Here is a 27,658-nt window from a genome sequence, read left to right on the forward strand (position 1 = left end):
AAGCTTCAGTAAAGTATTGCTGCAACTGCTCAGCACAAGTGAGGTCACATATCTGTCATCTTTCTGGCTTCTCCATGCAAGATGAGATAAATGGGGAACTGAGATGGAGCCCAGCAAGTCCTGTTTAACCACCACCTTCTCTGTGTTCTTCAGAGCACAGACTAATGCAAAGAAAAATAGCACTTAGCAGCCCTTGTTAGTTGCCTGCATGGCATAATTGTTCCCTTTTAAAAGTTAAATAAATAAAAGGGCAGTGCAGCTGGGCATGGGATTGGAACAGCAGAGAAACAAAAATAGAGTCTAGAACAGAATCCTGAGGTCTCCTTTCTGTGCCCTGCTGCAAAGTTGTGTTTCCCCAGGTTTTTAGACTAATTTGGGTAGTAAGTTAGGTTGGCATGTTTTGTGTAAATTGAATTAATGACAAAAATTACCAGTTGGAAAGGTGGGAATGAGTCACTCTCAGTGATAGGGAGGAGTAGGAGTTTTCTCAAAAGCCATTTAGTAACTTTGATCCACAAGGAAATAAGTGAGGAACATTCTGGGTTCAGGGAAGGCTTGATTGAGAGGGGGAAAATACAACTGGAAAAGGGAGTTTCCTAAGTGACCTAGTGAGGTTCAAGCACTTTGTCCAGCACTTCCTATGATTTGTTATTTTTTGGAAAGTAGAGGAAAGGAATAGACAATGTGGGCATTGTTCTGCAAGAACCTGGAGTTCAGGATCTGCTGTAGAGAGGCAACAGATGCCTCAGAGGGATCAGTGTGAAAGCCAATTTTTGTCCCATTCCATGGTGTAACTGCTGACTGCACCAACTGGTGCAGTAATAAATTTTGAAAATTTGGGAAATCCAGGTTACAAACAGAATTACCTTGCATTTGCTTTCTCCCACCCTCCCCCTAAAAAAAAAGGAAATTGAGAGAGGAAGAAGTAGCAAAATGAGGTGATTGAACAAAGGCTTAAGAGGTTCTTTAGAGCAGCAGGAATCAGCTTTCCCCTGGGATGTGGCAGCTTTGTGTGCTGATAGCAGACCCTGGGAATGAGCAGCCAAATTGCAGGTCACAACCTGGAATTCCCCAAGCCCCTCCACAATGTCGGCACTAAAATGACTCAAACTCAATAAGAGAGGATGTCAGATCTGACCCCTGATGGCCCAGTGGAACCAGAGCAAACATTTGGATTTAAATCCAATCAATCTTGTCGCTGAGGTGACTGAACACCCCTTAGAGCAAGGATTGGCCTGAGCACATGGACTTGGGCAGGTAATTGATCTCCTCTGCAAACCAGGTGTCCTGCAGAGTTGTGGAAATAAGTCAGAAATGTGAGGAGGAATGTGGCTGCCACTGCAAAGTCCTTATCTCTGTAGTACTCATAGTTGTACCATTTGAGATTAGGAGTCCATTTCCATGGTGTCCAAACACCTCTGAAATTCAAATGTGTGTTACCAACATAACATGGGGGACAGAGAGCTGACATTGTCATCAGATGCAGGTAAGGTGACAGGAAGGACTGACTGCCTGAGGGATTTGAACACAGATCTGGTGTTCTGTCCAGCTGCATCCTCTCAGAACCAGATGTGCTGATTGGAGATGGATGTGAGTGAGACCTTAACCTGAGAGCAGCCATGCTTCTGCCTGCTGTCTTTAGCCAGAGATTCCAGCAGGATCCATGAACCCCTTGGATTCTGCAAATCTCAGTATGTGATCTGCAAAGCTGCCCAAATGTGTGATATTGCAGAGGATCTTTGCTACACAGCTCACTCCTGTGTCATACCTGGCATGGGACCCTCCTTGAGCAAATATTTTGAGAGCCTGTGCTCTAATCTATAAGAGAGGAAAGTGCTGCAGTGTTTGTGGCATTAAAGGCACTGGGTATTTTTTAGAATTCTTTGCTCCTCAAAGCAATGCCAGTGCAAAGGCATTTAATTCCCCCTTGCCCTGGAAATGGCACTCCCTGTTCCCACCAGCCCATTTAGCACGTGCTGAGCACCTGCAGCTGCCCAGCTCTTTGTGCTCCTGTACTTTAAAGGAGGTTTGTCAACTGGAGTTTTCTCCCCTGCACCAAAGTCAAATGCAAAACGGTAAAATGAACATGTGGGAAGCTCTTAACCTTCCCTGTCTAGCCATGACACACTTGCTCACATTATTTATGGGACAGTTCCAGCTAGTTTGGATTAATCAATCACTCTATTACAATGTCACAACGATGGCAGGAGGAGCTGTGTTGCTTCTTGGCTCCAAGGTAAAGAGTCCTTTCTGTCCTGTGTTGCTTGTTCTGCTTTCAGCCACACACAAGACACACCTGACTCTTCACTCCTCAGTGGATGCCAGTTTAGTACAAGTTTAGTGCTCTGTCATCATGAATAAAGCAAAACTTTTGCTAGTTTAAATTATGGGGGATAGGACAAAAAAGTAAAGTTTATTCTGCTCTGCCTCGTGCTGCTGAAACCACAGATGGATCCAGGGATTTGCAAGGCACAAGGCCCTGACCTGACCTTGTGCTGCTGTTGGGACATTGGACTGCAGCCTCCAGGTGGCCCTTCCAGCCAAGCTTCCTGCCCTATCCTCCTGTATCTGTCAGAGTTGTTCCATATCAGAGTGGTTTCTTCTTGACTTTTCCATAACTCTTTTAGACTCACTGCACCAATTCTACTCAGTCTCCAAATTACTGCTCCTAAATTGTGCTTTTGAACAATCCACTGGGCAGCACATTTAGTCACTTCATCTTTTCTGTCATCAGACTTCTTCAGCCTTGCTCTTTATCCTCAGAAGGGAATTGCCCTTCTGGCACAGCTCCTCCATGACAGATCCTTCTGCTCTCACCTCTTACCTCCTGTCTTCACTCCTTGACTCATGGATTTCCCCTTTTCCCTTCCTTGTGACTTACTGGGGTGTCAGAATTTGTTCTTTTATATTGCTGTTAGTCTGAATGCAGCATTCCTCCGAGCCCTTGAATCACTTCCTATTTTCAAGATGTTGAATTTGAAAGTGTTTTTAGGATATAAACATGCCTGTCTGCAGAGCTTAGTGCACAGCACTTGCAAAGTGCATTGCAGCCAGGTTCTGTGTCCAAATCTGAAGTTGTTGAAGGTTTTGGTTTAAGGTGTGTTCAATTCTCTTGTTCACTCAATTATTTTTTTTAATTATTTGTGTAAATAAACTTCAGTCTGGGCAGAGAGTGTGTTTAGAGCTAAGTTGTAGGCTCATACAAAAATCAGATGTCACTGTGAAATAGAAATAAGTCTCTCAGTTATGGTAGCAAGAAATGCTGCAGCCATTACTGCTGTAAACTCAGAATTACAATGTCTACCTTTAAATTCCTTTATTAGCATTTGAAACGATGAAAAAAGGGGCTCAGCAAAACCTCCTTGCCCCTGTGTCCTGTGCAGCTGTTGGTGTGGGTCTGCAGGGTGACACCCAGGCACAAAACCATGGTTTATGTGGATATAAAATCCCAACCTGTGTCTATAAATGACTCAGTCCAGAGCATCAGTCTTTCCCTGCCACTGCTGATGGGAATATTTGTCTGCTGTCCTCTGTCCCAGAACAGTTTTATGGTGCTTTTGTGTTGTTTCGAGCACAGAGTTTGTTGCTGCCCTAACTTGTGTTTATTCATCCACTTTCACCAGCAGCACTGAGCCTTTTAAAAATCCTCACCATAAATGACTAAAAACTCCCTGTGTGCCTTGTCCTCTGATTTATTTTTACTTATAAGTGTCATAATCATGATTTGTAAAAGTCATTTTGGTGAACACTTAACCACAGTGAAACTGTCTGTGTGTTTTACTGGGCCTGTTACTTCCCTCAGACAGGAGTGGTGTTCTCTGCCTGTATGACACCAAGTAGAAGGTCTGTGCTTAGCCACTGATAATAATTCAGTTCATATTGAAATAATTTTTCTTTTTTCTTTCTTTCTTTCCACAGCCCCAGGCTGTCCAAACTTCCTGGCTGGGTTTTAAAAGATGGAAGCATGTTTCTGGACAAGGTACAGGAGTGATGCTTGGGATTTTCTTGCCATGCAAAAAGCCACCTGACAGGTTGGGAGCTGGTGCTGCAGGAGCTGACTCATCCCAAAGGTTTCTCTGTGTACCTCCAGCAGCCAGGATGTCCTTGCAGAGCAGAGAACGTTTTGAAACAAAATGCTAATAGCAACTCTCAGGCTTCAGAGGTAGCCTAGATTATAAAAAAATCTGCTTAAAATGCAGAAGTCGTCAGTGTGAATATTTTTGTATTTCATGAAGCGCCATAAATAATAGTGCTTCGCCTTCTTAGAGTGCCTTTTATTCCACAGTCTCACTTTTCTGACACTGAGGCTTCAGAGCATGCCTATAAATGAGGTTGGTTTCATACTTTTTTCAGGCAGAACTATGGGAAAGGCAATGGTTTGCCTATGGGAGGTCTCTCAGAGAGGAAAAGCGTGGCTTTGGCCTCTGTAATCAACATGTGTTCTGCTGCTGGACATAGCAGGGAGGATATTATCTCCAGCCTCCTGATTCTAAGACACAGAACTTCCTCAGCAACATGAGAGACCCAGAATTGCTCTTTTTTTTTTCCCCCCTCTTTTCATTGCATCAGTTTTGGAGGCAGAATTTATCTGAGGCTTCAACCAAAACTTGGCACTGCAGCGGGCAGCTTGATCTGCCATAAGGGAACAATGAGCACAAAAAATATGTCAGATGTTAGTAAAATAGGCAGATACATTTCAAATGTGGGCAGCAATAGGTACCAGTGGAGAAAATGCTTAATAGACTGTTCTCTGACTATGGGAACATTAAAGCAAACAGTGATAATAGTTGCTTTTGTAGGGGACTTTGAGGTGGACAAAATGGATTGATCTGATTTTTCCAGACAAGGGAGCTGAAGATCATAGATTAAAGACCTGATTTTTCTTCTCATTGGAGACAAAAGAAACTGTGCAGGCAGCATTTCTGTTGGTAAAATAGTACCAGCTCTATTCAGAGCACTTGCTAACTGGCTGTTGCAGGGCTGCAGAGGCTCAGGGGCAGAAATGGAGTTGCTCAGTTTGAATTCCCTGGAATTTGTGTCTCCTGAACCCCAGCTTTGGTGTCAGAGCTCTGGGCTCCAAAGAATGGACAGACTGTCACTGTAGTTTTATTTGGAATATATTTAAATTTCTGGGATGCTGCTGCTGCAGTGTGTGCTCAGGAAAAACCTCCAAACTCAGACAATGGCCATGGAAATCATGTTAAAAATTCAAAGGCAGCTCTCTTAACTTCACCTTGACCACTGTAAGTGCCTGGAATGGTAAATTCTTTGACCCATGCTGGAAAAAGCCAAGGGAAGGAGTCAAAGGGGGGTGTTTTATCATGTGGGGTGGACATTCCTGTTACAGCTCTCACTTTTAAAACTTCAGTCCTGGAGAGGCATTGAAATGTGCTGTGATCTACTTTTAATCATTCTGAACTCCCTTGAGATGAGGTTAGGAGACTTCTGCCACTAGATGTAATTGCTCATTCGTTATTAGTTGGCAGGTGCACTGTAATTATTAAGAATTGGATTCAATCTTTAATTCTGTCACTCTGAAGCTGGCTGAGCCCACTTGCTGTGGGACAGGAGAGAAGGCAGGGTGGGTGGTAGGGAGCCTGTGAGTTGTGCTGTGATAGAGTTGAGAATGTTTTTGTTCCACCCTGAAGAATGTGACTTCTCATGTGACAAAAGTTTTTGATGTCAGCCTTAAAAAAGAGGAAGAAAATAGGGGCTAGAGTTTAACAAAATGTGCCATGTGGAAATTAGATCTCCAAAAGCTGTGCCATCAAAAACTCTGAGATAGGTTTTATAAATTGTATTTAGGTTCTAGTAAGCCAGAAGAGGTTGGATGTTATTTGGAACCAGGGCTCTTTACCTCCCAGAGTGCTCTCTCTGTCCTTCCCAAGGGGGATTTGATCCCTTCAGGTACCAAGCAGCCTCATCTGCCATGAAAGCAATTTTAGCAGATCTGCCTGCACCAAATCATGTCTAGAAGGGGGATAAATGTCCTGTAGTAATGGGCTGGAAATTACCTGTGATAAAGAAAGTGTCTGGAAAATCCAAAATGCGTTGCCTTGGATAACACTGTGTTGCATTTTTGTGTCTCCTCTGTTGGTGTGTTTTTTTACAGGAGCTGAAGGAGTGCTCTGGCCATGTGTTTGTAGACTCTGTGCCTGAGTTCTGCTTGCCAGAGGTGAGTCTGTTCAAAGCCTTACTGAAAAATCTGACTCCATTCAATCACATGGGAGAAACCTGTGAAATTATTATTACCAGGTCCCTGCTAATTTATTAATACTCAGTAAATAACACTGCTAAAACTCTGTGTTGTTAAGGTGCTTTCAAGTTCTATGACACTGGAAAAAGGATGGAAACAACCCTTTTGGAGACATGGAAGGTCTCCTTAAACAAATAATCTGACACAAGAATAAGACTGAACAAATAACCTGACACAAGAATAAGACTGAACTGTCCCTTTTTGTGGCTTTTCAAAGACAGCCAGACTGAGCTGGGCTGGCTGACAGGATCCATGTGCTGATCTAGATGAGGGCAGGGCATGAAGGTGAGGAAAGCTGCTTGTCTCTAACCACAGATGCAGGACATCCCTGGGCAGCCAGCTGTGGTTAGGCCAGGTTGGATTCTGCTGGGCTGCTCTTCTGCCAGCAGCATTTTCAGGTTAAAAACTTTTACATCCTCTTTGAGGGAAGAGCTGGGTCTTCATATCCACGTGCAAGTGGCTGCTCAAGCTGGTTTTTACTGGAATTTCTGGATTTAGAACAAGCAAGCAAGACCATTGAAGATGTTTGGATTACCTGGAATCACCCAGTGGATATGGGGAGTGCTGTAGGAGAAATAAAAATATAAAAAGCTGAGCAGAGAGAGGTGGGGATAAATAATGGAGAGCAGCATGGGAATAGTGTCCCTTTCCTCAGTGTGTTCAGAGGGCAGAATTTTTTTTCTTTCTGCCTGACCTTGCAGAAAACATAAAACACAAAAAAAGCCTTGCAGGAAGCACAAAACACTCCTGGAAGGTTGCTGTCAGCCTGCTGAGGTTCTGGCAATATTGTTCCCATGTGTGGATCCCATGGAACTCACCTCTGGCATCACTCTTGTCATCTTGATTCTTCCCAACAAGTTGGCAGCTCTGGAACTGGCTTTGGCAAGTGGTTCCAACAGATTACAACCATTCCAACTCAGCTGGAATTGTCATAATCCAATCACACCAAAAAAGACCAGCCCAAAACCCTAATAATTCTGGGGTTTTGTGAATTCTGGGTTCTTCTTCTTTTGGTTACTGTTCTGTGAAACTGAGGGATGTGGGAAGCATTTGTGTGTAGAAAGTGCCATTATGGCCCAGATCTTGGGAAGGACAGGGTTTATGTGCTGGATTCTCTTTGGAATGATGATCTGCTGGGGTTTAGGATGCTTCAGCCAGACTTTCTGACTACTTTGGGCTGGAAAATACCCACATGTGTAGCTGTGAATATGACAGACAGGGAGTCACTGCTTCATCTTACTCCTGTTACCACTCACAAAGCTGCTTCCAGGCAGCCCATCCTACAACCAGAACATGACAACCAACTGCACATCACCATTGCAGGAACTTTAAAATTGGCCTCTCAGATGTTTCCCAAAATTCCCAGCAGATGCCACATCTCCTCCATGAACCTTGGGGAGAGATCTGCTGTGACACCCAGCTCACACCTTGAGCTCCCCTGTCTGCAGGAGGTTCAGGAGTCACGGCCAGCTGCAAACAGAGTGGAAATGCTGCTGCTGTTTGGCAACACAGGATAAGAGGGAGCTTGTGTGAAAGAGGCTTTTACTTTATCTCCCTCCATGCCACTTCTTTTGAAGAAACTTGTCTGCAGCAGCAGTTAGCCAGAGAATCTCTGTATCCCTTCCAGAGCACCACTGCCAGAGCAAGCCAAGATTTGGGTCTAATCCAGCAGCCACAAGGTGAGATGAGGCTGTCTCAGCAGCAGAGTACTCTCACACGTGTCAGAGTGCAGGGTGCAGCCCTCTCTGTGCTTGGCACCTTTCTGCTCTCTCACTTCACATGCAAGAAACATTTTTAAGCCTCTTCAGCTCAAAGGCACTTTAGTGAAATCGCTGCAAGCCCCAGGGAAGATTTCACTTTGTTTTGGTTTTGACACCCTTTTCATGCTATCAGTAAATGCTTCTAGGGTGCTGAGATGGGGCATGCTTGAGGTTGGAAAGTGCTGCTGTGCATCCTCCTGATGGCTCTGCTGGGCTGGGATTCAGCTCAGGGCTGGAGCCCCTCTGCTCTGGGGCCAGGCTGGGAGCTGGGGGTGCTCACCTGGAGAGGGGAAGGATCCAGGGAGAGCTCAGAGCCCCTTCCAGTGCCTAAAGGGGCTCCAGGAGAGCTGGAGAGGGACTGGGGACAAGGCATGGAGGGACAGGACACAGGGAATGGCTTCCCACTGCCAGAGAGCAGAGTTAGGTGGGATATTGGGAAGGAATTGTTCCCTGTGAGGGTGGGGAGGCCCTGGCACAGGGTGCCCAGAGAAGCTGTGGCTGCCCCTGGATCCCTGGGAGTGTCCAAGGCCAGGCTGGATGAGGCTTGGAGCACCCTGGGATAGTGGAAGGGTGGAACAGGTTGGTCTTTAAGGGTTCCCAACCTGGATGGAACAGGTTGGTCTTTAAGGAATTTCCCACCCAAACCAGTCCAGAATCTGATCCTGTACAGTCTGGACACAGCTGAAATCTGTCCAAACCAAGGTGTGGACAATCCAAGCTTTGGCAGGAGCAGGCATCAGCAGATGCTTTGATACCTTGCAGGGATGTGTTCCTGCCTGGAAGCCCAGGAAGAGAAAAGGTTCCCTGTCATGGAGCTGAGGGTGATGTTTCACCTCCTGTTCTCAGCTCAGAGATCATTGCTGATCATGGATTGAAACCATGAGTGCTCAGGAGGAGTTAAGCAGCTTGTCACCAGAGCCCTGTGTCAGCCCTCTGCAAAGCAGAGTGACCTACTTTCTTGCCTTTTTTATTCAAATTGCTGGACCAAGCCTTGTAATCAGATAATATGTGCTTGATGAGTGTTGAATTCCATTAGCTGCTCTATAATAACTCAGTTAGAGGTCAGTAATCTTGTAAATTTCTGACTTGACACCATTTGTGTTATAGCATTACCAGTAAATATTTCTAATTAAAATTCTTTTAACAATGTGTGAAATCTTCTTTCACTCTCAGAACTCCTGTCTAAACTGTCACATCAAAACTAATTGAGCCCACCCATCCATTTTGTTGTATCCTGTGAATGGGCTTCATCTCCTGCTGTAGAAAATGTGAATGAGAAAGATGCCAAACATTTACTTTGGGAAAATATGAGGATTATTTTTAAGCATATGAATAAATACAGTCTTCATTCATCTTTTCCTTGGGGTACAGTATGATGTGCTGCATAAAAAAATGAAACACCCTAAATCACTGATGCAGAAATTTTGGTGTCCCTTCTTAAGGAGGTGCATGCATCAATTATTTTATTTGGTAAAAATAATAATCATGGATCTCATAGCAGCAGCCATTTCATCACCTGAAAAACAGAAAAAGCCCAGGACATTATTTCCTTTCCAGGTTGGAGAATGGAATAATTTTAGGGGGCTTTTGAAATAATTCTTGTTAATTTAGAGGCAACATTAATCTTTGCCACAGCTGAGAGATGCTTTTATAAACCAGTTACATTCCTGCAATAAAGTTTAAAAAAAGAGGAGAAGTTTTTCTGCCATTTATTAAACTGCATGAAAGGGTTGCAAGTTGCTTATCTCTGCTCTTGTTTTCAGACTGAACTGCTTGACCTCTCCACAGTGGATGTGATCTTGATCTCCAACTATCACTGCATGATGGCCCTGCCCTACATCACAGAGTACACAGGATTCACTGGAACAGTTTATGCCACCGAGCCCACTGTTCAAATTGGCAGGTAAAAAACCCCTTCAGATTCTCTGCTCCTCTTTCATCACTGCTGAGGAGAAGGTGTAAAGGACAATGTGGGAGAGGAGTGGTGTCTAATGTTCCAAAGAGGCTTTCAGGCAGGAGCTGAACACCAGCCAAGCCCTTAGTGCTGTAAATGTGTTAACTCCATGTTTCCCAACCTCTGGAACCCTCAGCATTTCCAGCAGGTGCTTTGTGTTGAGTCCAGGCCATAGATGTGGGACAGTGGAATTTGAGTGGGCTGAGACGTCTCAGTAATTGCCACATAGGGAACCTCAGACCTTCAAAAACCGTGGATCAAAGAGCTCTCTTGCTCTTCTCTGTTCCCCTTCACCAAAATGAGACTTCCCAATCAGAAAATGGACTTGTTCCCCACAGAAGCTGTGACTGCCCCATCCCTTGAAGTGTTCAAGACCAGGTTGGACAGGACTTAGAGCCTCCAGGTCCAGTGGAAGGTGTCCCTGCACATGGCAGGGGTTGGAACTAAATGATCCTCAAGGTCCCTTCCAACCCAAACCATTCTAGGATTTTATGATTCCATAGAATCTCACCTTCCTCCCCTCCACAGAAAGGAATTCAGGCTGACATCATCTCAAATGACAGCTGAGCTATGTGAGCTCTGAACTCCAGAGAGAAGCACTGAGAGAAATGGCAGAAATAGGAGACTGAGGTAGAAAAAGATCTGACAGTGCAGTCAAAACCAGAACAGTCATCAAACCTGCCAGTTTATTTTTACTAAATTGTCTTGTTGATTGGATGGGTCAACACCAAATGCCGCAGGTGAGGCCTAACTGGAGCTGAGCTCTGTTCCTCTCTCCTGCAGAGCTGCTACATTCAGTAATTAGGAGCCAGATTAGGCCCTCCTATCTGGACTACTCTGGAAGCTCTTCAGGGCAGGAATCTTTGTCCACTGAAGGTCCTGTGCAAACTTCCCATGCCAGAGTAATTCCCCCATTGTGTGAAAGCAAACAGAAACTGAAGGCCCTTGTAGGTGAAAGGAATTGTGTAAATAGGAACGAGTAGTAAACCTCTGGTTTTACTGCTCCAGAGCTGGAGATAACAAGCACAGCCTTGTGGGAGAGTGCACTGGTGTGGTTCTCCCCACCCCAAGTCGTTCCAGATGCTGTCCCTGTGCTCCAAACTTCAAGGGAAAGCCTGCACACAAACACAAATGCTGTTTGGTTTTGGGCAGGGAAATCTGCAGTGACAATTTCCAAGGCTTGACACCTTTTCCTGTCTCAAATCTGCGTTGGCAGATGAGGAGAGCTCGCTCTGACAGCATGCTTGGTTTCCCTAAGTGACAGACAGGCAGCAGCTGAGGAGGTTTTGTTGTGTGTTTTGTCTCATTACTTATCACAAGCAGTCAGTAATGAAGAAATTATCTTGCATTTTCCAAATAGCCCATAACCCAGTGGGCCAGATCCTCCTCTGTTGCAAGCAGATGGAATTGGAAACACTCCTTGGATAAACAGGGCCAGTGCTGGTCATGGCCTCTGTGGGAAGAACCCCTCAGAGTGTTACAACTTCTGTGGTATTTTGGAAAGATTTGGGCCAAAGTTCTCTCCTGTGTGAGAGGAGGCAGCGCTAATTTAGGTTTGATTTTTTCAGGCTCCTGATGGAAGAGCTGGTGAATTCCATTGAACGCGTGCCAAAGGCTCAGTCTGCCTCCATGTGGAAGAACAAGGAGGTGCAGAGGTAAGGAAGGAGCCCCAGGAAAGGTGATTCAAAGCACCAAAGTGTGGGAGTCACTGTGAGGATGGCTCAGCTCCCACCACTTGAGATTTGCTGCTGTGACTCCTTGGGTCGATTATTTCTTTAATCATTTCTGCATGTTGGTTTTCCAACCTCACAAATTTGTTTCTTGGAGAAAGACTTGGAAAGAGCAAAGCTTCCCCTGATCTCTCCTCACACAGTTCAGCTCCATGATGGTAGATAAAACCATCAGATTTTGGTAGTAACATCATAAAAAGTTGTTGAAATGAGGAGACTATTTAAATTTAATGATACTGCATTGGAATAATTTAAATTTAAATGGTATTTTCATTTATGTTTGCTGACATACTAAGAAAGTCAAGACACAGCTGTTGGAGGTCACTGGTGTTACCTTTCTTTCCATCTTTACACCTGAACAGCAGAGGTGGCATTTTTGGCTCTACAAAGCTTAAAACCAAATTAAAATCTGAATAAAAAAGCTTATTTTGCAGCACCATGTCCATTATTCCAGCTATACATCAGAACAAAATGCTCAAAGTTATGAAAACCTATGGAATCTAAAAATTATCCATAGTTTAATAATTGTAGATGATGCTTTCTTGGGAATAAAAACAATTTCAGGTGCACATCATGTTCCTTGAGGAGACAGTTTTGTTTTTAGCACATTTTAAAGATAGGATCGGTTGATTAAAAAGTTATTTTTGAAAGCTGCTTTGTGCATTTTTAATTGATCTCTCTTTTTATACTCCTAAATCTTAAGATGGCTTGATTTAGAAGTTTCCTAAAAGTGAATTATTTCTTACATTAGAAGAATTGCCTTGATATTTCCCAATGTCACAAAGCAAAAATTAAAAATCCAAATTACCACGGTTTTAGCTGTATATTGTGTTCCCCTGCTGAATTTAGGAGCAGTTTTTACATTGTAGCTCTCACTCTTCTGAAGAAGACAAGGAGATGTTAAGTCAGATGTAAAGCAAAACCAAATACACTGAAGTTCAGGAGGAGTTTTAGAATAGTGGGGTTTTTTTTTAAATTTTGGGGTCCACTGGCCTGCCCAGAGCCACTGCTGACACCCAGTGTGTGGGGAGGGAGGACTGGAGCCATTATTCCTGTCACAGCAGGCATGTTTTCTATGCATGCTTTAAAGGAGAATCATATATCTTGCAGCTCATATAATGTCACTTTGCTGGTGGTCGTATTTTAGGAAAAGTGCTGCCTGGCACTTTGCATGCTGCTGATTATTCCAGAGGAGAACACAGAGAGGGAATTTTTGTTCTGATTCAGCTGCTGTAGAAGACTGGAGCCTTTTTTTCCTTGAAGTGGTACTTAAAATACATGTTCCTCTCTCCTATTGCTGGGCATGTCCTCCAAAATTCATAGTTCCATTTTAAAGGGGTAGCAGGGAGGTGGAAGCTATAAACATCAGTTTAATAACATAAATTTGTGTATTATTAACTCTGCTGGTATGAACCAGTGTTATCTTTGAGCTGGAACAAGGGGAGAAATGTGACCTCCCTCTCCACCTCTGCCCCACCTGTGCCCTGAGCTTCCCCCTTCACCTCTGTGTGCATCTGTAAAGCAGCTCCCATCCAGCACAGAGGGCACCCGGGGACTTTAATTAATGTTTGCAAAGTGTTTTGAGATGCCTGGTGACAAGTGTCACGCAGGCGTGAATGGAACTGATTATTAGAGCAAAACATCAACTGATCCCCAAATTAGCACCTGGCTAATGGCACATGCAGCCTTGGACTGACATCCGTTACTTAAGAAAATGTGATCTTGATGAATTGGGATTTTTTTTCCTACTTGGCTGTTGCTAGAACAGAATACTTATTACTTCTGAGTCTAACTTTTAATTTTTCAGGCTGATCAATCCCCATTACTGCTTTACAGTTCAGCTAGTTCTCCTCCAAACAGTTAGTATAAAACACAAAGTATTATCATCTTCATTAGATAAAGCGCTGGAGCATTTTAAATGCAAATACTGTATAAAATATAATAAGTTCATTATAGTGGTTTACATTTTTCCATTATCAGATCCAGTCTGAACTAATTGCTTAGCCTGTTTTATTGCCACTGGCTTTTATTTCAAGTGAGCAGTCTCGTGGAAGCTCTGGAGATGTCAGCCAGGATATCTTTCACACTGAGTGGGATTCAGGGGCTAAAGAGGAAGTTTGCCTTGTGAAAAGCACTTTTCTTGTTGATTTCTTGATTTCTTTTTTGATGGTTTCCCATATCTTTTAAAGTGTTTGAAACAGGCTGTTTCCTGAGGCTGAGCAGGGCAGGGAGAGGCCGTGGCCTGATGTGGTTTGGTGCTGCCATCTTCCTCTCCCTCCAAACAATTCTGGGATTTTACATCATATATTAAATGTCCCCCTTTGCATTGACCAGGAGGGGCTGTCTCCATGCAGATCCCAGGGAAAAATACAAATCCCTGAGTTTTTAAAGGGTGAATTTTGTAGCCTCAACCATGTGGATTGGTGGTACCTCCCCGTTTATGGCAGTCCCAGAGCTGCCCTCACACCTCTGGTTGTTGTGAGGTGATCTCTAACAGGATGTTGCCATGGTGGCAGTAGATTTACTCCAGACCACAAAACATCCTCTGGTAACTCTGTAGGGATTTTAGAAGTGAGATGACAGACTGAATGCACCTGAGGGACCAGCACCTCGTTGTCACTCAGCTTCATGAAGCCACTGGAGACTGGTGCCCCTGGTCTCTGCCAGGGATCAGAGTACTTTCAGTGTAGCCACAGTCAAGGCTAAGAGAAACTTCCTTCAGTCACCAAGGACAATTCCCCACTTTCTCCATTACCTGGAGAAACATTTTCCTCTTCCCAGAAGAGAAGCTCCTGAAAGCCTCCAACACTAAATGCTTCTTATGGTAGGTTAAAGGCTTTTACAGGCAATTTGCTTCAGTGCAGTGGTGGACAACTCTCCACATTGTGTCTCCTTTTGTTGCTTACGACTTCCCAAAAAAGACCTTGAAGGCTTTGTTTGTTTCCTGAAGCACAGGGTGCTTTCAGCCAGCGTGTGCTGGAATTGCAGTTATCGTTCTGGACCTGTGCTGTGGTCTTGGCAAGAGCTGTCTTTAATCCTTTCTTCAGTATCTTAAATTATGGAGGAGTTCACTGACCTAGTAGATATAACAATAAATTAAATTCCTTTAAACAAATTGATCAAAGAAACTTGACCAATTTCCATAAATCTTTGGAAATTGGTTTGAATTAGCCTTTGATTTAGCATTGGTTTAATATACAAAAAAAAAAAAATCCTATTCTTCTTATGCATTTGGCAGCTGTTCTGCTTCCTGCCTCAGTTCATGTTGCTGAGGAAGATTTATTTCCCAGAAGTTAGCCATCCCTCTTCCAGCCTGTGACATTATAGTTCACTTCTTCCCTTGACAACACCGGCCAGCTGACTTGCAGTGTCTGTGAGGAGCAGAATGGATGGATCTCACTTTGGTGTAAAACATCTTAAATACTTCCGTGGAGGGGATTTCAAAGAGCTCTGCAGTGTCAGCTCGTGTGTCCCTGCCAGGGCACTCGGGAGGGAAGTGGGGTTGAAGGCAGGGAAGCTGAGCTGGGCTGCAGGGACATGTGCTCTTGGAAGAGGCCAGTGGCAGAAATCAGGGCAGGGCCATCCCTGCTCGTGGTCTGGTAGCTGTACTTTAATCACCAGATTGTTTCAGATTATTAGGGAATTTTTCAGATTATTATGATATAAAAAATGGACACTGATCTGAGATCCTAGTGCTGGAGGTGCATTTCATGTTGACATCTCAAATCAGCCAGCACTTTTCATCAGGGATGAAAATACTCCAAGAGTTGTGGTAACACCTTGATCACAGCTACTTCTTTGATGCAAGGGCTGGACAGAACAGCAACAGAGATTGGGAAGTGTGGCTTTACTCCTCACTTTGAAGCACCAGGCACACTGAAAATAAAAATTTAAAAGGGTAAAATGAAAGATGTGGAGAATGTAAATGGTTGTAGAAGCTGGTCCAGCACCAGCTGCTGTTCTGGATCCCCACAGAACCTCCCACTGGTGTTCACAGGTTGCTGCCAGCCCCGCTGAAGGATGCAGTGGAGGTGTCCATGTGGAGGAAGTGCTACACCATGCCTGAGGTGAACGCAGCCCTCAGCAAGATCCAGCTGGTGGGCTACTCCCAGAAAATCGTGAGTACCTGGACAGCTGCCCTCAGGGCAACACCAAAACTCCTCAGGGCAACACCAAAACTCCTCAGGACAACACCAACAACTGATCCCCAGCTTTTCCCCTCTAAATCCTGTGTTGGTTGGATCTAGTTACTCTGGCACAGGCAGGCAAGACAGGATTACACAGACTGCCCCTCAGTCTGCCTCCCAGGAAGGGCTCTTGTTTGGTGAAATCAGGGAATATCCATTTGTTTCTTCTCTTCCTTGGGGAGGCCAATTTTAAGGCGGCGTGCCCTCAAATTTGGAGCTGATGGCTGGCCCGCTGAGAGCTGGGAGGATGCAGGGAGTGAATGTATCCTCTCTGTCTCTAAGCCACATCCCCTTCCCAGCTCCCAGCTCCCCAATCTCACTTCTGGGAATCTTTAGAGTGCTTTAGCCTCCACTTTGTTTCATACTGTAAATTAGGGACTGTAAACAAAACCTAATGGTTCAATGTGAACTTCAGAAACTCCTTTCCCAGGGCTTCCAGCTAACAGTTATTGAATGTAATGCTGTTGACTATAATCCAGTGTGGTTTCCAGAATGAACTGAACCCACAGTTCCATAGTCTGCAGATCTCATATGGATTGTTGGCAGCATGTGTGCCATGATCCCTGCTCTTGTTTGGGCTGTGATACCTGGTTTTGCTGCTCAAAGGCCTTAAAAAAAAAATATGGCTTAAAGTAAGTTGTGACTCCTCATTATCCATGGATTGTTTCAGTTAATTTTTGACTGTCCTCACAGTGTGGATGCATCTCCCTTAATTTTAGATGTGTGTATCTCAGCCAATCATTCTTTTGTAGTTACCTCTATTTTTTTCTCTTCCCAAAGCTAACTTTTCAAATAATCAAATTTTAGACCCTTGGCTTGCACACTCTTAGGAATGAAGGCACCCTGCCTTGTTTTTCAAGGCATCCAAATATGAATTGAAATACTGGAAAAATCATTGTATTGCATGAATCAGATGCTTGTTCTATTATTCAGTAACCAGAAGGCAGATCACATTAGGGAGGTTTATTTTCCTTTCTCCAAACAAGTATTCCACATTCCTGGGTACAGATGAAGGAATACAATTCCTAATGACACCTGGAAAGGAGGCAACTGTCAAGTTGCTTACACTGAAACTAAAATGTGGATTGAGTTTGCAGGGTGTTGTTGCTAAATTATGAGCAGGTAGCATTTGAAAAGAAAGAAAGTTAGAAAGCTAGAAAGTTTGAGGTTAAGTTTGTTTTCCACAGTAAAATTTGCAACCCAAGCAGAGTTTTTATATCAATATAGAAGTACTTGTCCTTCCTTCTCTCCTGCTGGCCAATACCAATTTAATTTGACTAAAGGAGAATAGAATCTTCAAAGATGCAAAGCCCCCACAAACTTCTTCAATACAGCAGAGTCAAGCAGAAGATCAAGATCAAGGATCAAGATTGATTCCTTCATTTTGAGGTATTGTTCAGTGTGAACTCAGATGCCATAAAATTCTCATGGAAGAGAGACTTTATTGAGTCCCTGCCTCAGGAAAAGCTTTTTTCAGAGCTTGTGTCCTGCCAGACATGGGTGGGTAAAACCAGCAGGTGTCATTCTCAGCAGCACAGCTTCACAAAGACTTTGAGCAGCAGAACTGCTTTTGAAATTCCTACCACTGATGACAAAATGACCTGTCCTGATTTCTTCTGGGGCTCTCTCAAGTTCATGTCTCTCCCTGTGTGTTTCAGGAGCTGTTTGGTGCTGTGCAGGTCACCCCTCTGAGCTCGGGCTACGCTCTTGGGAGCTCCAATTGGATTATCCAGTCACACTATGAAAAGGTTTCTTATGTTTCAGGATCTTCCCTGCTTACAACACACCCTCAGGTACAGCCCCTGGCTTTCCTTAGTCTTTAGGAGGAACTTTTGCTCCAAAACAAGGGGTTATTCCAGCTGGGATCAGGTTTAAGGTAGAGGCCACTCTAAGGCAACTGTGTTACCAGTGCCTGGACTTAATGGGCATTGATAAGACATACCCTGACAAATGACAGGTATCAATAGTTATGAGGGAAAGATAACTAAAATTCTTTGTTATTCCTGATTTGATGTTCACTTAAAACTGTGGAATTGTCTTTCACTCTAAAGAGGAAATTTTCAATAGAGTTAAACAAAAGAGCATTAGTGACTTAAAAAAAAAAATCCATATTTGACTGAAGAATCTTCACAGACAGTTCACAGACTGCTTTATATCACTTCTGAAACATCCTTCCTTAGGAGGAATGATAGCTCAGTGGCTGCCAACTTTTCCACCCTGCTCTGCTAAGGGCAAAGTCTTTATAGTGCTGTAGATGTAATTTCCAGTAAATTAATTCTCTCTAGATCCATAAATTCTTACTGCAAAGAAAGGCTTGAAGTTTGCAGTGCTGTGCGCTTCAGAAGTTGTCAAAATAGTTAAAAGCATTATTGCAGGAGGTATTTAAAAATAATTTAGAAGATGTGTCAGGTTTTTGATCACTAAGTGATTTCCCCCAAGGTGGGTGTCTGCTGGAGAGCTTTGCTTCTGAGCATCCCTCACTTAAAAGCTTGTTCTCAGCTGAGAAACTACAGTGGATAAATGATCCTTAATAGTGTGCCCATCCTTAGGTGCACAAAATGTATCAGAGCCTCTAAATCCCTGTTTCTCATCAGCCCCATTCCATCCTGGGCTGTGCTCTCATCCCCTCCTGGAGAAGGAGCAGCAGGATTTGATAATGTGTGAATGCAATATTTCTGTGAGGAGAAACTTTGCCCTGTACGAAGTAATTTGGTAGCTGAGAATGTTTTCTCCTCATTGATATGAAAAGAGATTCAGTTTATCAGGTCAGACTTCATCATTTTCCAAAGGTGAACATTTCTCTGGAAGCTTCTGGTAAAATCTCTGGTTTTAAGGAAATTAAGTCTCAGTAGCAGAGAAGGGTGTGAGTGAACTGCTCATGGGCACATCTTTAAAAGGAAATATTTAACAAATAGTTAAAATCCCATTCAGTTTGTACTTTCCTTGTTATTTACCACATCACAGATGTTACCCCATATCATCATTGTCTTGCATTTGCTTCCAGATGCTTTTTGAGGACAATGGATAGTTTTTGTCCTGGGGTTAATCCCTGGGAGCACCAGCACAGGCTGCTGCAATCTGGTGTTTCTGTGTGTGGCTTTTGGGAGCTTCCAACCAACTTCATCATCTCTTTGATGTTTGACAGACAATATGTAATGATAACAGTATCTCAAGTGGCACACAGTCAGAATTGTGAGCAACAAATCATTTCTTCCTCAGGGAGTGAAAAGTTGTTTGTCTGTCCATATGATCATGATGAGAAGTTCATCGTTGAAATTCCCATTTTTTTTAGCAGGGTGTGAAAAAAGTCACTGCATTTTGTTTTAAAATAGGATGTACTTTGAACATATCCAGAGCTGCTTTTGCAGTGAATTGGGATTTAGGCCTGGCACCACTGACTGTTCCCTGTTCTGCTGGCAGATGGTTTCCATTGAAATTTTGTCTCCCCCTCTCCTGAGGCTGGATTGACACCGTTGCCACTGAAGTGGAGAACAGGAGTTGACAGCACAGGTTCAGACATGTCACTAAAAGCCTTTTAAGACATATTCTTTACATTAACCCACAAAAATCAATGCAGGCCCTCTCAGTGCAATGGCATCTGAAATTATGGGGATCTAATATACCATAATCATTATGTACATTATCACAGGCAGATTCCATATTATTTTTTATTACATTATTGGCATTTCATTTTCATGGACACACTGGAGAGAGTCAAAGATTGTGATAAATCTCACGTGTCAGGTCTGATCCTACAAGGGGGTGCACAGTTTCAACTCCTGTCAGAGTTAATATGAAATTCCCCTGCATGTTTAACAGAGCAGGGTCCTTCTCAACTGCTTCAGAATGGCTCTGGGAGCTGTGAGCAGGGGAATTGACCTTACAGTGGTCTTGGGGGCTCAGCAGAGGAAATCTCTTCATCTGTCTCTTCTGGCAGAAATCTTTCCTGATTGGTGAGACTGCAGAGCGTTGTTTATTGAGAGTAAATAACCATAAGATACCACACAGCTGCCAAGCAGTTGCCCACTTTTGCTTAATCAGTAGCTGTGGGAAGGACATCCCAACCCAGAGTGAGGCTCAAAGTTACCTTTTCACCATCTGCAGACAGAGAATTGGATTTTACCTTATCAAGATTGGATCATGCTACATTTTCAGTGTCAAGAATATGTATTTAGTGTCACACTAATATCAAATTTCTGAATATCTACTCTCTGCTTGCTAATGCAGAGAAATGGGTTTGCAGTTTCATTCTGCTTTAATAAAACAAGTTAGTTTTCCACAGATGGAGGAGTGTGAGGTGTAAAATGTTTGGGGACTGTATCCATCATGTCCTGCCTGGAGGAACTCTGCCATTCCTGATTGTATTTCCCTGTCCTCTGTTCCAGCCCATGGACCAGGCTTCCCTTAAGAACAGCGACGTTCTCATCCTGACAGGGCTGACCCAGATCCCCACTGCCAACCCCGATGGAATGGTGGGAGAGTTCTGCAGCAACCTGGGTAGGTCACTGACAGAAATCTCCTGCCTGTTTTATCATCTTATTCATGGCTTTGGGTGGGAAATAATTCTGAGATTCCTGGAATTGAATAAGTTGTCCAGCTATAGCTCCTGGCATAAAACTACCTGTTTAGATTTTACGATGTGCTCTTGGTGTCATTAATACAGTAAGTGCTTGGAGAGACACAAGTTGTACCTAAAATGTTTTGGAATGGAACAGGTATAATGAGATTTAATCACTTGCTGCTCTTGGTTTGCTAAGTATGTCACTTGGCTGCCAACAGGCTATGTGGATATTGTTCCCAGCTGAAATATTACTATTTCCTTCCTGTGGATCAGCCAGAGTAAAGTCTTTATATGCTTTTTTATGACTTTCAGTTTTGAAAACAAGCACATCTGCTTCCCTTCTTACACCTGACTTTTAAATATATCAAAAGCAAACAGCACAATCTCTGTTTAAAAAAAAAAAAAAGTCAAGATATATTTATAGACCCCCAGATATATAAAACCTAATCAGACGCTTTCACAGCTGGAAAAGCTGATAATTGCAAAGCTGTGATATCAGTGTGAATGGCAGCATTTTCCAGCCTGTTTGGAATGTCACATCCAGTGCTGTTCTCTCCTTTTCTCCCCTTCCCCCTGCTCAGTTCCTCTGTGCTCTCATCCTTCTTTCATCAAACCCCTTTTCCATGGCTGTCCTGCTCTATGTTCCCTGTTCTTTCATCAGAGATCTTCCCTTTTTTTAAAATTCACTACTTTTTGCAAATAAAACTAAAAAGCTCGTGATAGAAGGATCCTGACAAAGGTTACCAAAAGACATGAGAAAACTAAATCGGACTAAATTCCCGGTCTGGTGGGGTGGGACCCTGCCCATGGCAGGGGGGTGGAACTGGGTGATCCCTAAGTCCAACCCAAACCACTCAATGCTCCTAAATATCTGTTAATAGAGCACATTTTGGCATTTTATAAGAATGATAATTATGGGTTTTACTAAAGATCCTCTCTGCCAGCATCCTGGCTCCAGCAGGAACTGTGTGCATATGCCTGAAGAAGAGCAGGAGAGCAGGGTGAGATTCTGGGATACTTTGCTCTCATGATCGTTAAGTATTTTTATGTCAGGAATTTCCTGAATTGGATGTGTTTGTGTAGTTAATGATGCCCAGTGGTTTTGTTCAACCTCCCCTTGAAGCTGTGTTAACACCTGTGACCTCCTTTCCTAAACGTGTGTTTTTACATGTGTGTGTTTCACCTGCCTTTTCATTGTTTTTAAACACTGAATTTTATTATGCTGTGAGGTGCCACAGATCAGCTCTGGTGACCTTGTGTTGGTAAATCCAGATGTGCTGCCCTTCTCTGGACCTTCATGGGGGTCACTGTCCCTCTGACAAACAGTGGCACAATCCCCTCCTATGGCACTGAGTAAACAAGAGTGAGACTCTTCATTAAAATGCATTTACAAATTAAAGTCTTCTGTCCGGTTTCTCTCGGCTGTTTGAGGGGCCTGGAATTGCCCGGGGTGGCCTTGGGGCAGCCCGCGTATCGAAGGACGAGAAGAGGCTTCAGTTCTTCTTTCGGTTTTTATGTTTATTAATTGTTTATCTAAAAGATGTTCTTTCAGCCGAACAGAGATCTGCTCAGCAGTCAGCCATGAGCACACTGTGCTGCCCTCCGGGGCAGCCACCTATCTTTATACCCATTGTTACGTGTACAATATTTATCATTTTTCCCCAATACCATTTATTCTCATTGCTGGGTGCACTCTCAGTAATAACCAATCCAAAAGTGCCACCATGGCCAAAGAAGATGGAGGAGAAGAGGAAGAAGAAGAAGGACAGGACACACCCCAATTCCTCCATCTTACTCCTCTAAACCCCCCTGTACATAAATCCTAAACCCTGTGTCTCACCCTCTAATTAACTAATCCCTTCACCATTCACCCCGGTGAAGTCCTCCTATCCTCATCCTGTGTAGGGTCAAAGTGCAGCCACCAGACACTTCTGGCAACATTCCAGGAGTCCCGAGCCCCCCCAGGGTGGTCTCGGTGGCCCGGCACCTCAGGACTGAGATCCTGAGATCCGACAGTCTTCTAGCTGTAGTTGAGCCAAAGCAGAATCCAGAGGTTGACTGTGTATAAATAAACATGTTACATGTGTCAGTGCAGGTGGCTGTTTGTCTGCACAACTTGTTCTGGTTTACAGAAACATTCTGGACTCTTCTCAGGGGTTTGCAGGTCCTCAAACCAGTTTCTGTCTTGAATGAGACAAACTCAGAGAAATGAGAAAATCATTAAAGACCAAAGGAAGATGATAAAATAATGCCATTGTAAGAATCTGGAGATTAGGTGATACTTGCCAAAAACCAGCAATCTGAAGAAATTAAATATTTCTATATTAATGCAGTTTAGGGCTGTCTTTTACATGACACCAGCTATATTTATCTACCCAATATCAAGAAAACAGAAAATCAGTTTTCTTTCAAATATGTAAAGAAGTCCAGAAGCAATGGGTTACTGGGCAAAGCAATTGAGCAGGCAGGCTGAGCACAGTGGTTTTCATCTGTGTTTTCTCACTTCCAAAATATTCAAGGGAGTGCATAAGCAGCTCAGAATATCAAGGTAAAAACTCCAAAGCAGACCAAAATTCACCAAAAATGTGGGTGGGGAGGTACCAGCATGCTTGTGAAGGAGGGATCTGAGGCACAGAAATGGAAGTGTGAAAATTCCACCTCAGTCTGTTTTCATCCCAGAAAATTCCACCTCACTCTCTGTTTTCATCCCAGAAAATTCCACCTCACTCTCTGTTTTCATCCACTTTACCCCAAGCCCCTTTTTCCCTGCTCAGCTCTGCAGCAGCAGCACTCTGCAGCTCAAGGAGAGCAGTTTCATTTCCACATTGCCTTGGGCAGCAGCAGCAAAGCTGCCAGTCTGTCTGTGGGGACAGTTGGTGATATTTTGTGTGAGTGTGAGGCTGTGTGTGTTTATAGAGAGCAGAAAAGAGCACAGTTTGCTTTTTAGGTGCCAGCTCGACCTTGTGGCAGCAGCTGTTGGGAAAGCAAGGATCTCTTTGTGAGTTGTAAATTGAACAACTTGTAATGGAGCTGCTGAAGGAGACTAAATTTGAAATGCCAAGATTATTATACAACTTTTATCAGGAGAGAGCATCCGTCAGTCACCAAGATAAATTGGGCTTTAAACAACTTTCAGATAGATGTGTCCTCTTGCTGACAACTCTGAAAAGTTGTTTTAGTGCTGCAGAGAGCCAGACTGGACCTACTGCTTGTGTGGAAAGCAATATTTTTGGAAAGGTTTTCACCCCTGTTTTGCAGAAGCTGGGAGGTGATGCTTAACCCTTTGTGGATCCCTGGCCTGGTGGGCACCTGGCTGGAATCATTCTCCACTCCCAGGATTGTGATTTTATATCCATTATTGCTCAAAACAGCTCTGCAATTTTGCTGGGGGCAGAAACTCAAGCTGCCATCTCCTCCAAGACTTTACCCTCTGTTATTTCTTCTGTGGCCCTAAAAATCTTAAACTTGTGTTTGTTTTCAGCAGAAAATGTTGAGGTTTCCAGGGAACCAGTGGCTGTGGGGAAGGGAGAGCTGGGAATTCAGGCTGTGTTGGCTTTGGCATGGCCAGGTTTTGGTAGTGTGGGGCTACAGAGCTGGTTTCTGTGAGGGGTTTCCAGAAATTTCCCCCATCCCAGGTGGCTCCAGGATGGACCCACTGCTGGCCAAGGTGGCAGCACGTGTGGGATATCAGAGTGAAGAGGGGAAGGAAATTACTGTGCAGGAGCAGTATCAGCCAGGGAGGAGGAGAGTGAGGATAAGTGAGGAAGAAGAGGCAGGAGCTGCTCCAGGCACCAGAGCTGAGATTCCCAGCCCAGGGAGAGGCAGCAGTGCCCCTGCAGCCCGTGGGGCCCCACAAGGGTGCAGAAATCCACCTGGAGACCCCACACTGGGGCAGGGTCCTGGCCAGGCCTGTGCCCTGTGGAGAGAGGTGAAATAAATTAAACTGATTTCCACAAGTCAAGTCTATTTTGTCCATGGTGATTCTAACTCTCCCCAGAAGCTTTTTGTTACATTTTCTGCCCTTGCCCAGCTGGGTGATAGAGCAGCTTTGGTGGGCACCCAGCCTCCAGCCAGGGCCAAAGCACCACAAAGGAATGGAATTCAGGTTTTTTGTGGCCTGACACATTCTTTTACCTCTGTTCTGCATCCCATCCCTGGCCTGTGCACCATTCCTGCTGCAGTGGGTGTAGGTACTTCCCTCTGCAGAAATTTTGGGGGTGTGATGTCTCTGTGTAAATTCAGGTCTTGGAGCCAGAACCTCAAATTCCACTTCCAGATGGCTTTGAAAATATTCTTAACCTCCTCATTGCTCTCTTCACATCCTTTTTTACAGCTGGGATAGTTTAGATTTGCCCAGGTGAGGGGGATAATGTCACACATTGCTGGGATGTTTGGGAACATCTCAAGTTCTGGACAAATGTGAGCTGTTGCTGCTCATCTCCACAAATATTTGGGTGGTATAGTTTGCAAATGGCCTGGAGAAATAAATCCTCTACCCTGCAGTTGTATTATAAGTGATAAACAAGAGGCCTTTGATCAGCAGTTGTTGATAGCACAGTGTCCGAGGCACTGACTGCTACAAGGAGTAAAACAACCACAAATGCATGTGAAAATTCCTACTAGGCTGTGCATCCCCCTGAACTCCATAAAACTTAAACATTCAGCCAGAAAAAATCTTCCTTGAGGAACATTCTGCTCCATCAAGGGCAAAAAGACCCTTAAAGTGTTAAATCCATACCCCAGCAAAGCTCAGCAGGAAATTGAAGTCAAGGAAGGGATTTGGGGGGATGCAATATTTGTATTTTCAGGCTCTTCCACAGCTTTCTGTGGAATGCTTGGTGCATGCTGTTATTGCTGCACTGCATTTAACAGCAGTGGATGGTTTTACCCCACAGGTGAAATTGCTCACTGAGCTGAACAAAGTATTTCTGCTTTCCCAGAAGGTGCAGTGTTTTTGTAATTCATTCTGCCAAAAGAACACAATGTTTGCTCTGCTTGCTTTTGCTGTTGTGCTCAGATCTGTCTCAATTACAGAATAAACCTGTATTTCCTTTTTCTTCTCCTCATTTTTATCTAGTCTCATGCTGTCTACAAGTTTTAAATTGTTCTTGTTACAGAGAAAGGACAGAAATATTTAGAGATTTTAAAAGGCCAAACATTCCATCACCCATTCCTGGCTCTGAGTGCTGTTTGAAATAACCACACCTTCAGCTTTCCATCTGAAATCCAAGCACTGAACAGCTCACCATGTGCAGTGCTTTTGGCTGAGACCTGGGAGCTGTTGTCCCTCCCCTCTGGAGGCAGCTGGGAGGTGGAGCAGGGTTTATTTCGATGGTGAGGTGGTTTTTGTCTCTCCTTTATCCTCCTGTGCCAGTGCACGGCTGCCCTCTCCTGTCAGGAGTTTTCCTTGTGCCCCCCGTGAAAGGAGTAGAATCACTCCACTTAGCCTGGAAAGGGCAGGAAATAAATGTATGTAATGATCACAGGTTTTCTTCCCAACTCATGTGCATGATGTGTTGTGCTAATTCATGCAAAAGCTGCTTTTTATATAAATTTGGGTGAAAGGAATTTATTAAAAGTTTAAATTCACAGGCAGTGAATTGATTTTTCTCATTGTCTCTCCCCTAGCGATGACAGTCTGGAATGGAGGCAATGTCCTGCTTCCCTGTTAGTTCCAAAGTTCTTCCCAATTCATGTGCATAATGTGTTGTGCTAATTCATGCAAAAGCTGCTTTTTATATAAATTTGGATGAAATATATAGAAGGAAATTTGGATGGAATTTATTAGAAGTTTAAATTCATAAGCAGTGAATTGATTTCTCTCGTCTCTCCCCTAGCAATGACGGTCCGGAATGGAGGCAATGTCCTGGTTCCCTGTTAGTTCCAAAGTTCTTCCCAACTCATGTTCATAATGTGTTGTGCTAATTCATGCAAAAGTTGCTTTTTATATACACTTGGATGAAAGAAATGTATTAAAAGTTTAAATTCACAAGCAGTGAATTGATTTCTCTCGTTGTCTCTCCCCTAGCGATGATGGTCCGGAATGGAGGCAATGTCCTGGTTCCCTGTTACTTCCAAACTTCTTCCCAACTCATGTGCATAGTGTGTTGTGCTAATTCATGCAAAAGCTGCTTTTTATATAAATTTGGATGAAATTTATAGAAGGAAATTTGGATAGAAGTTTAAATTCACAAGCAGTGAACTGATTTCTCTCATTGTCTCTCCCCCAGCAATGACAGTCCGGAATGGAGGCAATGTCCTGGTTCCCTGTTACCCCTCTGGAGTCATCTACGACCTGCTGGAGTGCCTCTATCAGTACATTGACTCTGCAGGACTCTCCAATGTCCCCTTTTATTTCATCTCACCTGTTGCCAACAGCTCCCTGGAGTTCTCCCAGATCTTTGCTGAGTGGTAGGTGTGCCAGGGCAGCACCCTCAGCTGTGGGAAGAGGAGGTGCAGGTTATCTCTACCTGACAGATTCTAAAATAATCCTGGCTAGGATTGTGAACATGTTCCTGGAGTCACCAGGGTGTGTGTGTTTGTGTGGGTGTGTGTGTAAAAATATATTCTATAATTAGGGAAGGATCATTTCCTATAGAATGTACAAACTCAATCTCTGCTTTTTCGTGCTTACCCTAATGAGTAAATTATGTTCCTGACTTGAGTGGGTTTTAGCTGTGCCTGTTTGCAAGTCTTAGCCCCCCCAGATTCTACCATGATGTCCCTGGCTAAGCAAAATAGACTTTTCAGGCTTAATTTTGCTGAGCCATGGCAAGAAAAGGCCAAGAGTGTCCTGGGCTGCACGAGGCAGAGCAGAGCCAGCAGGTCAGGAGAGGAGATCCTGCTCTGCTCAGCACTGCTGAGGCCACATGGACAGTGTTCTGTGGGGTTCTGGTCTCCCCAGTAGCAGAAGGATGTGGGATTTCTGCAATGAGGCCAGCACAGGGCCATGGAGATGAGGGGAGGCTGAGGGAGCTGGGGCTCTCCAGCCTGGAGAGCAGAAAGCTCAGGGGGATTTTATCATTGTGTAGGAACACCTGATAGGATGTAATGAGGATCAGGGCTCAGTCTCTTCAGCAAGGCCCACTTACAGAACAAATTAAAACACGTGAAATTCCATCAGGGTAGAGGATTTAAACTGCCAGAGGGCAGGGTTAGGTGGGATATTGGCAAGAAATTGTTCCCTGTGAGGATGGTGAGCCCTGGCACA

At 44.0% G+C, this 27,658-nt stretch overlaps 1 protein-coding gene across 1 annotated transcript in view; it reads left to right on the forward strand.

The window, feature by feature from the left end:
* INTS9 (integrator complex subunit 9) overlaps positions 1–27,658 on the forward strand; it is a 62,478-nt gene that overhangs the window by 4,916 nt on the left and 29,904 nt on the right. Inside the window, exons 3-10 of the mRNA XM_064709968.1 lie at positions 3,919–3,979; positions 6,113–6,175; positions 9,780–9,919; positions 11,539–11,625; positions 15,698–15,818; positions 17,546–17,680; positions 20,273–20,384; positions 26,679–26,859. Of these exons, the coding sequence (XP_064566038.1) occupies positions 3,919–3,979; positions 6,113–6,175; positions 9,780–9,919; positions 11,539–11,625; positions 15,698–15,818; positions 17,546–17,680; positions 20,273–20,384; positions 26,679–26,859 (900 nt within the window). The remainder of the gene's footprint in view (positions 1–3,918; positions 3,980–6,112; positions 6,176–9,779; positions 9,920–11,538; positions 11,626–15,697; positions 15,819–17,545; positions 17,681–20,272; positions 20,385–26,678; positions 26,860–27,658) is intronic.

The sequence above is a fragment of the Zonotrichia leucophrys genome, chromosome 3, assembly GCF_028769735.1.
Source record: "Zonotrichia leucophrys gambelii isolate GWCS_2022_RI chromosome 3, RI_Zleu_2.0, whole genome shotgun sequence".
Taxonomy (NCBI): Eukaryota; Metazoa; Chordata; class Aves; order Passeriformes; family Passerellidae; genus Zonotrichia; species Zonotrichia leucophrys.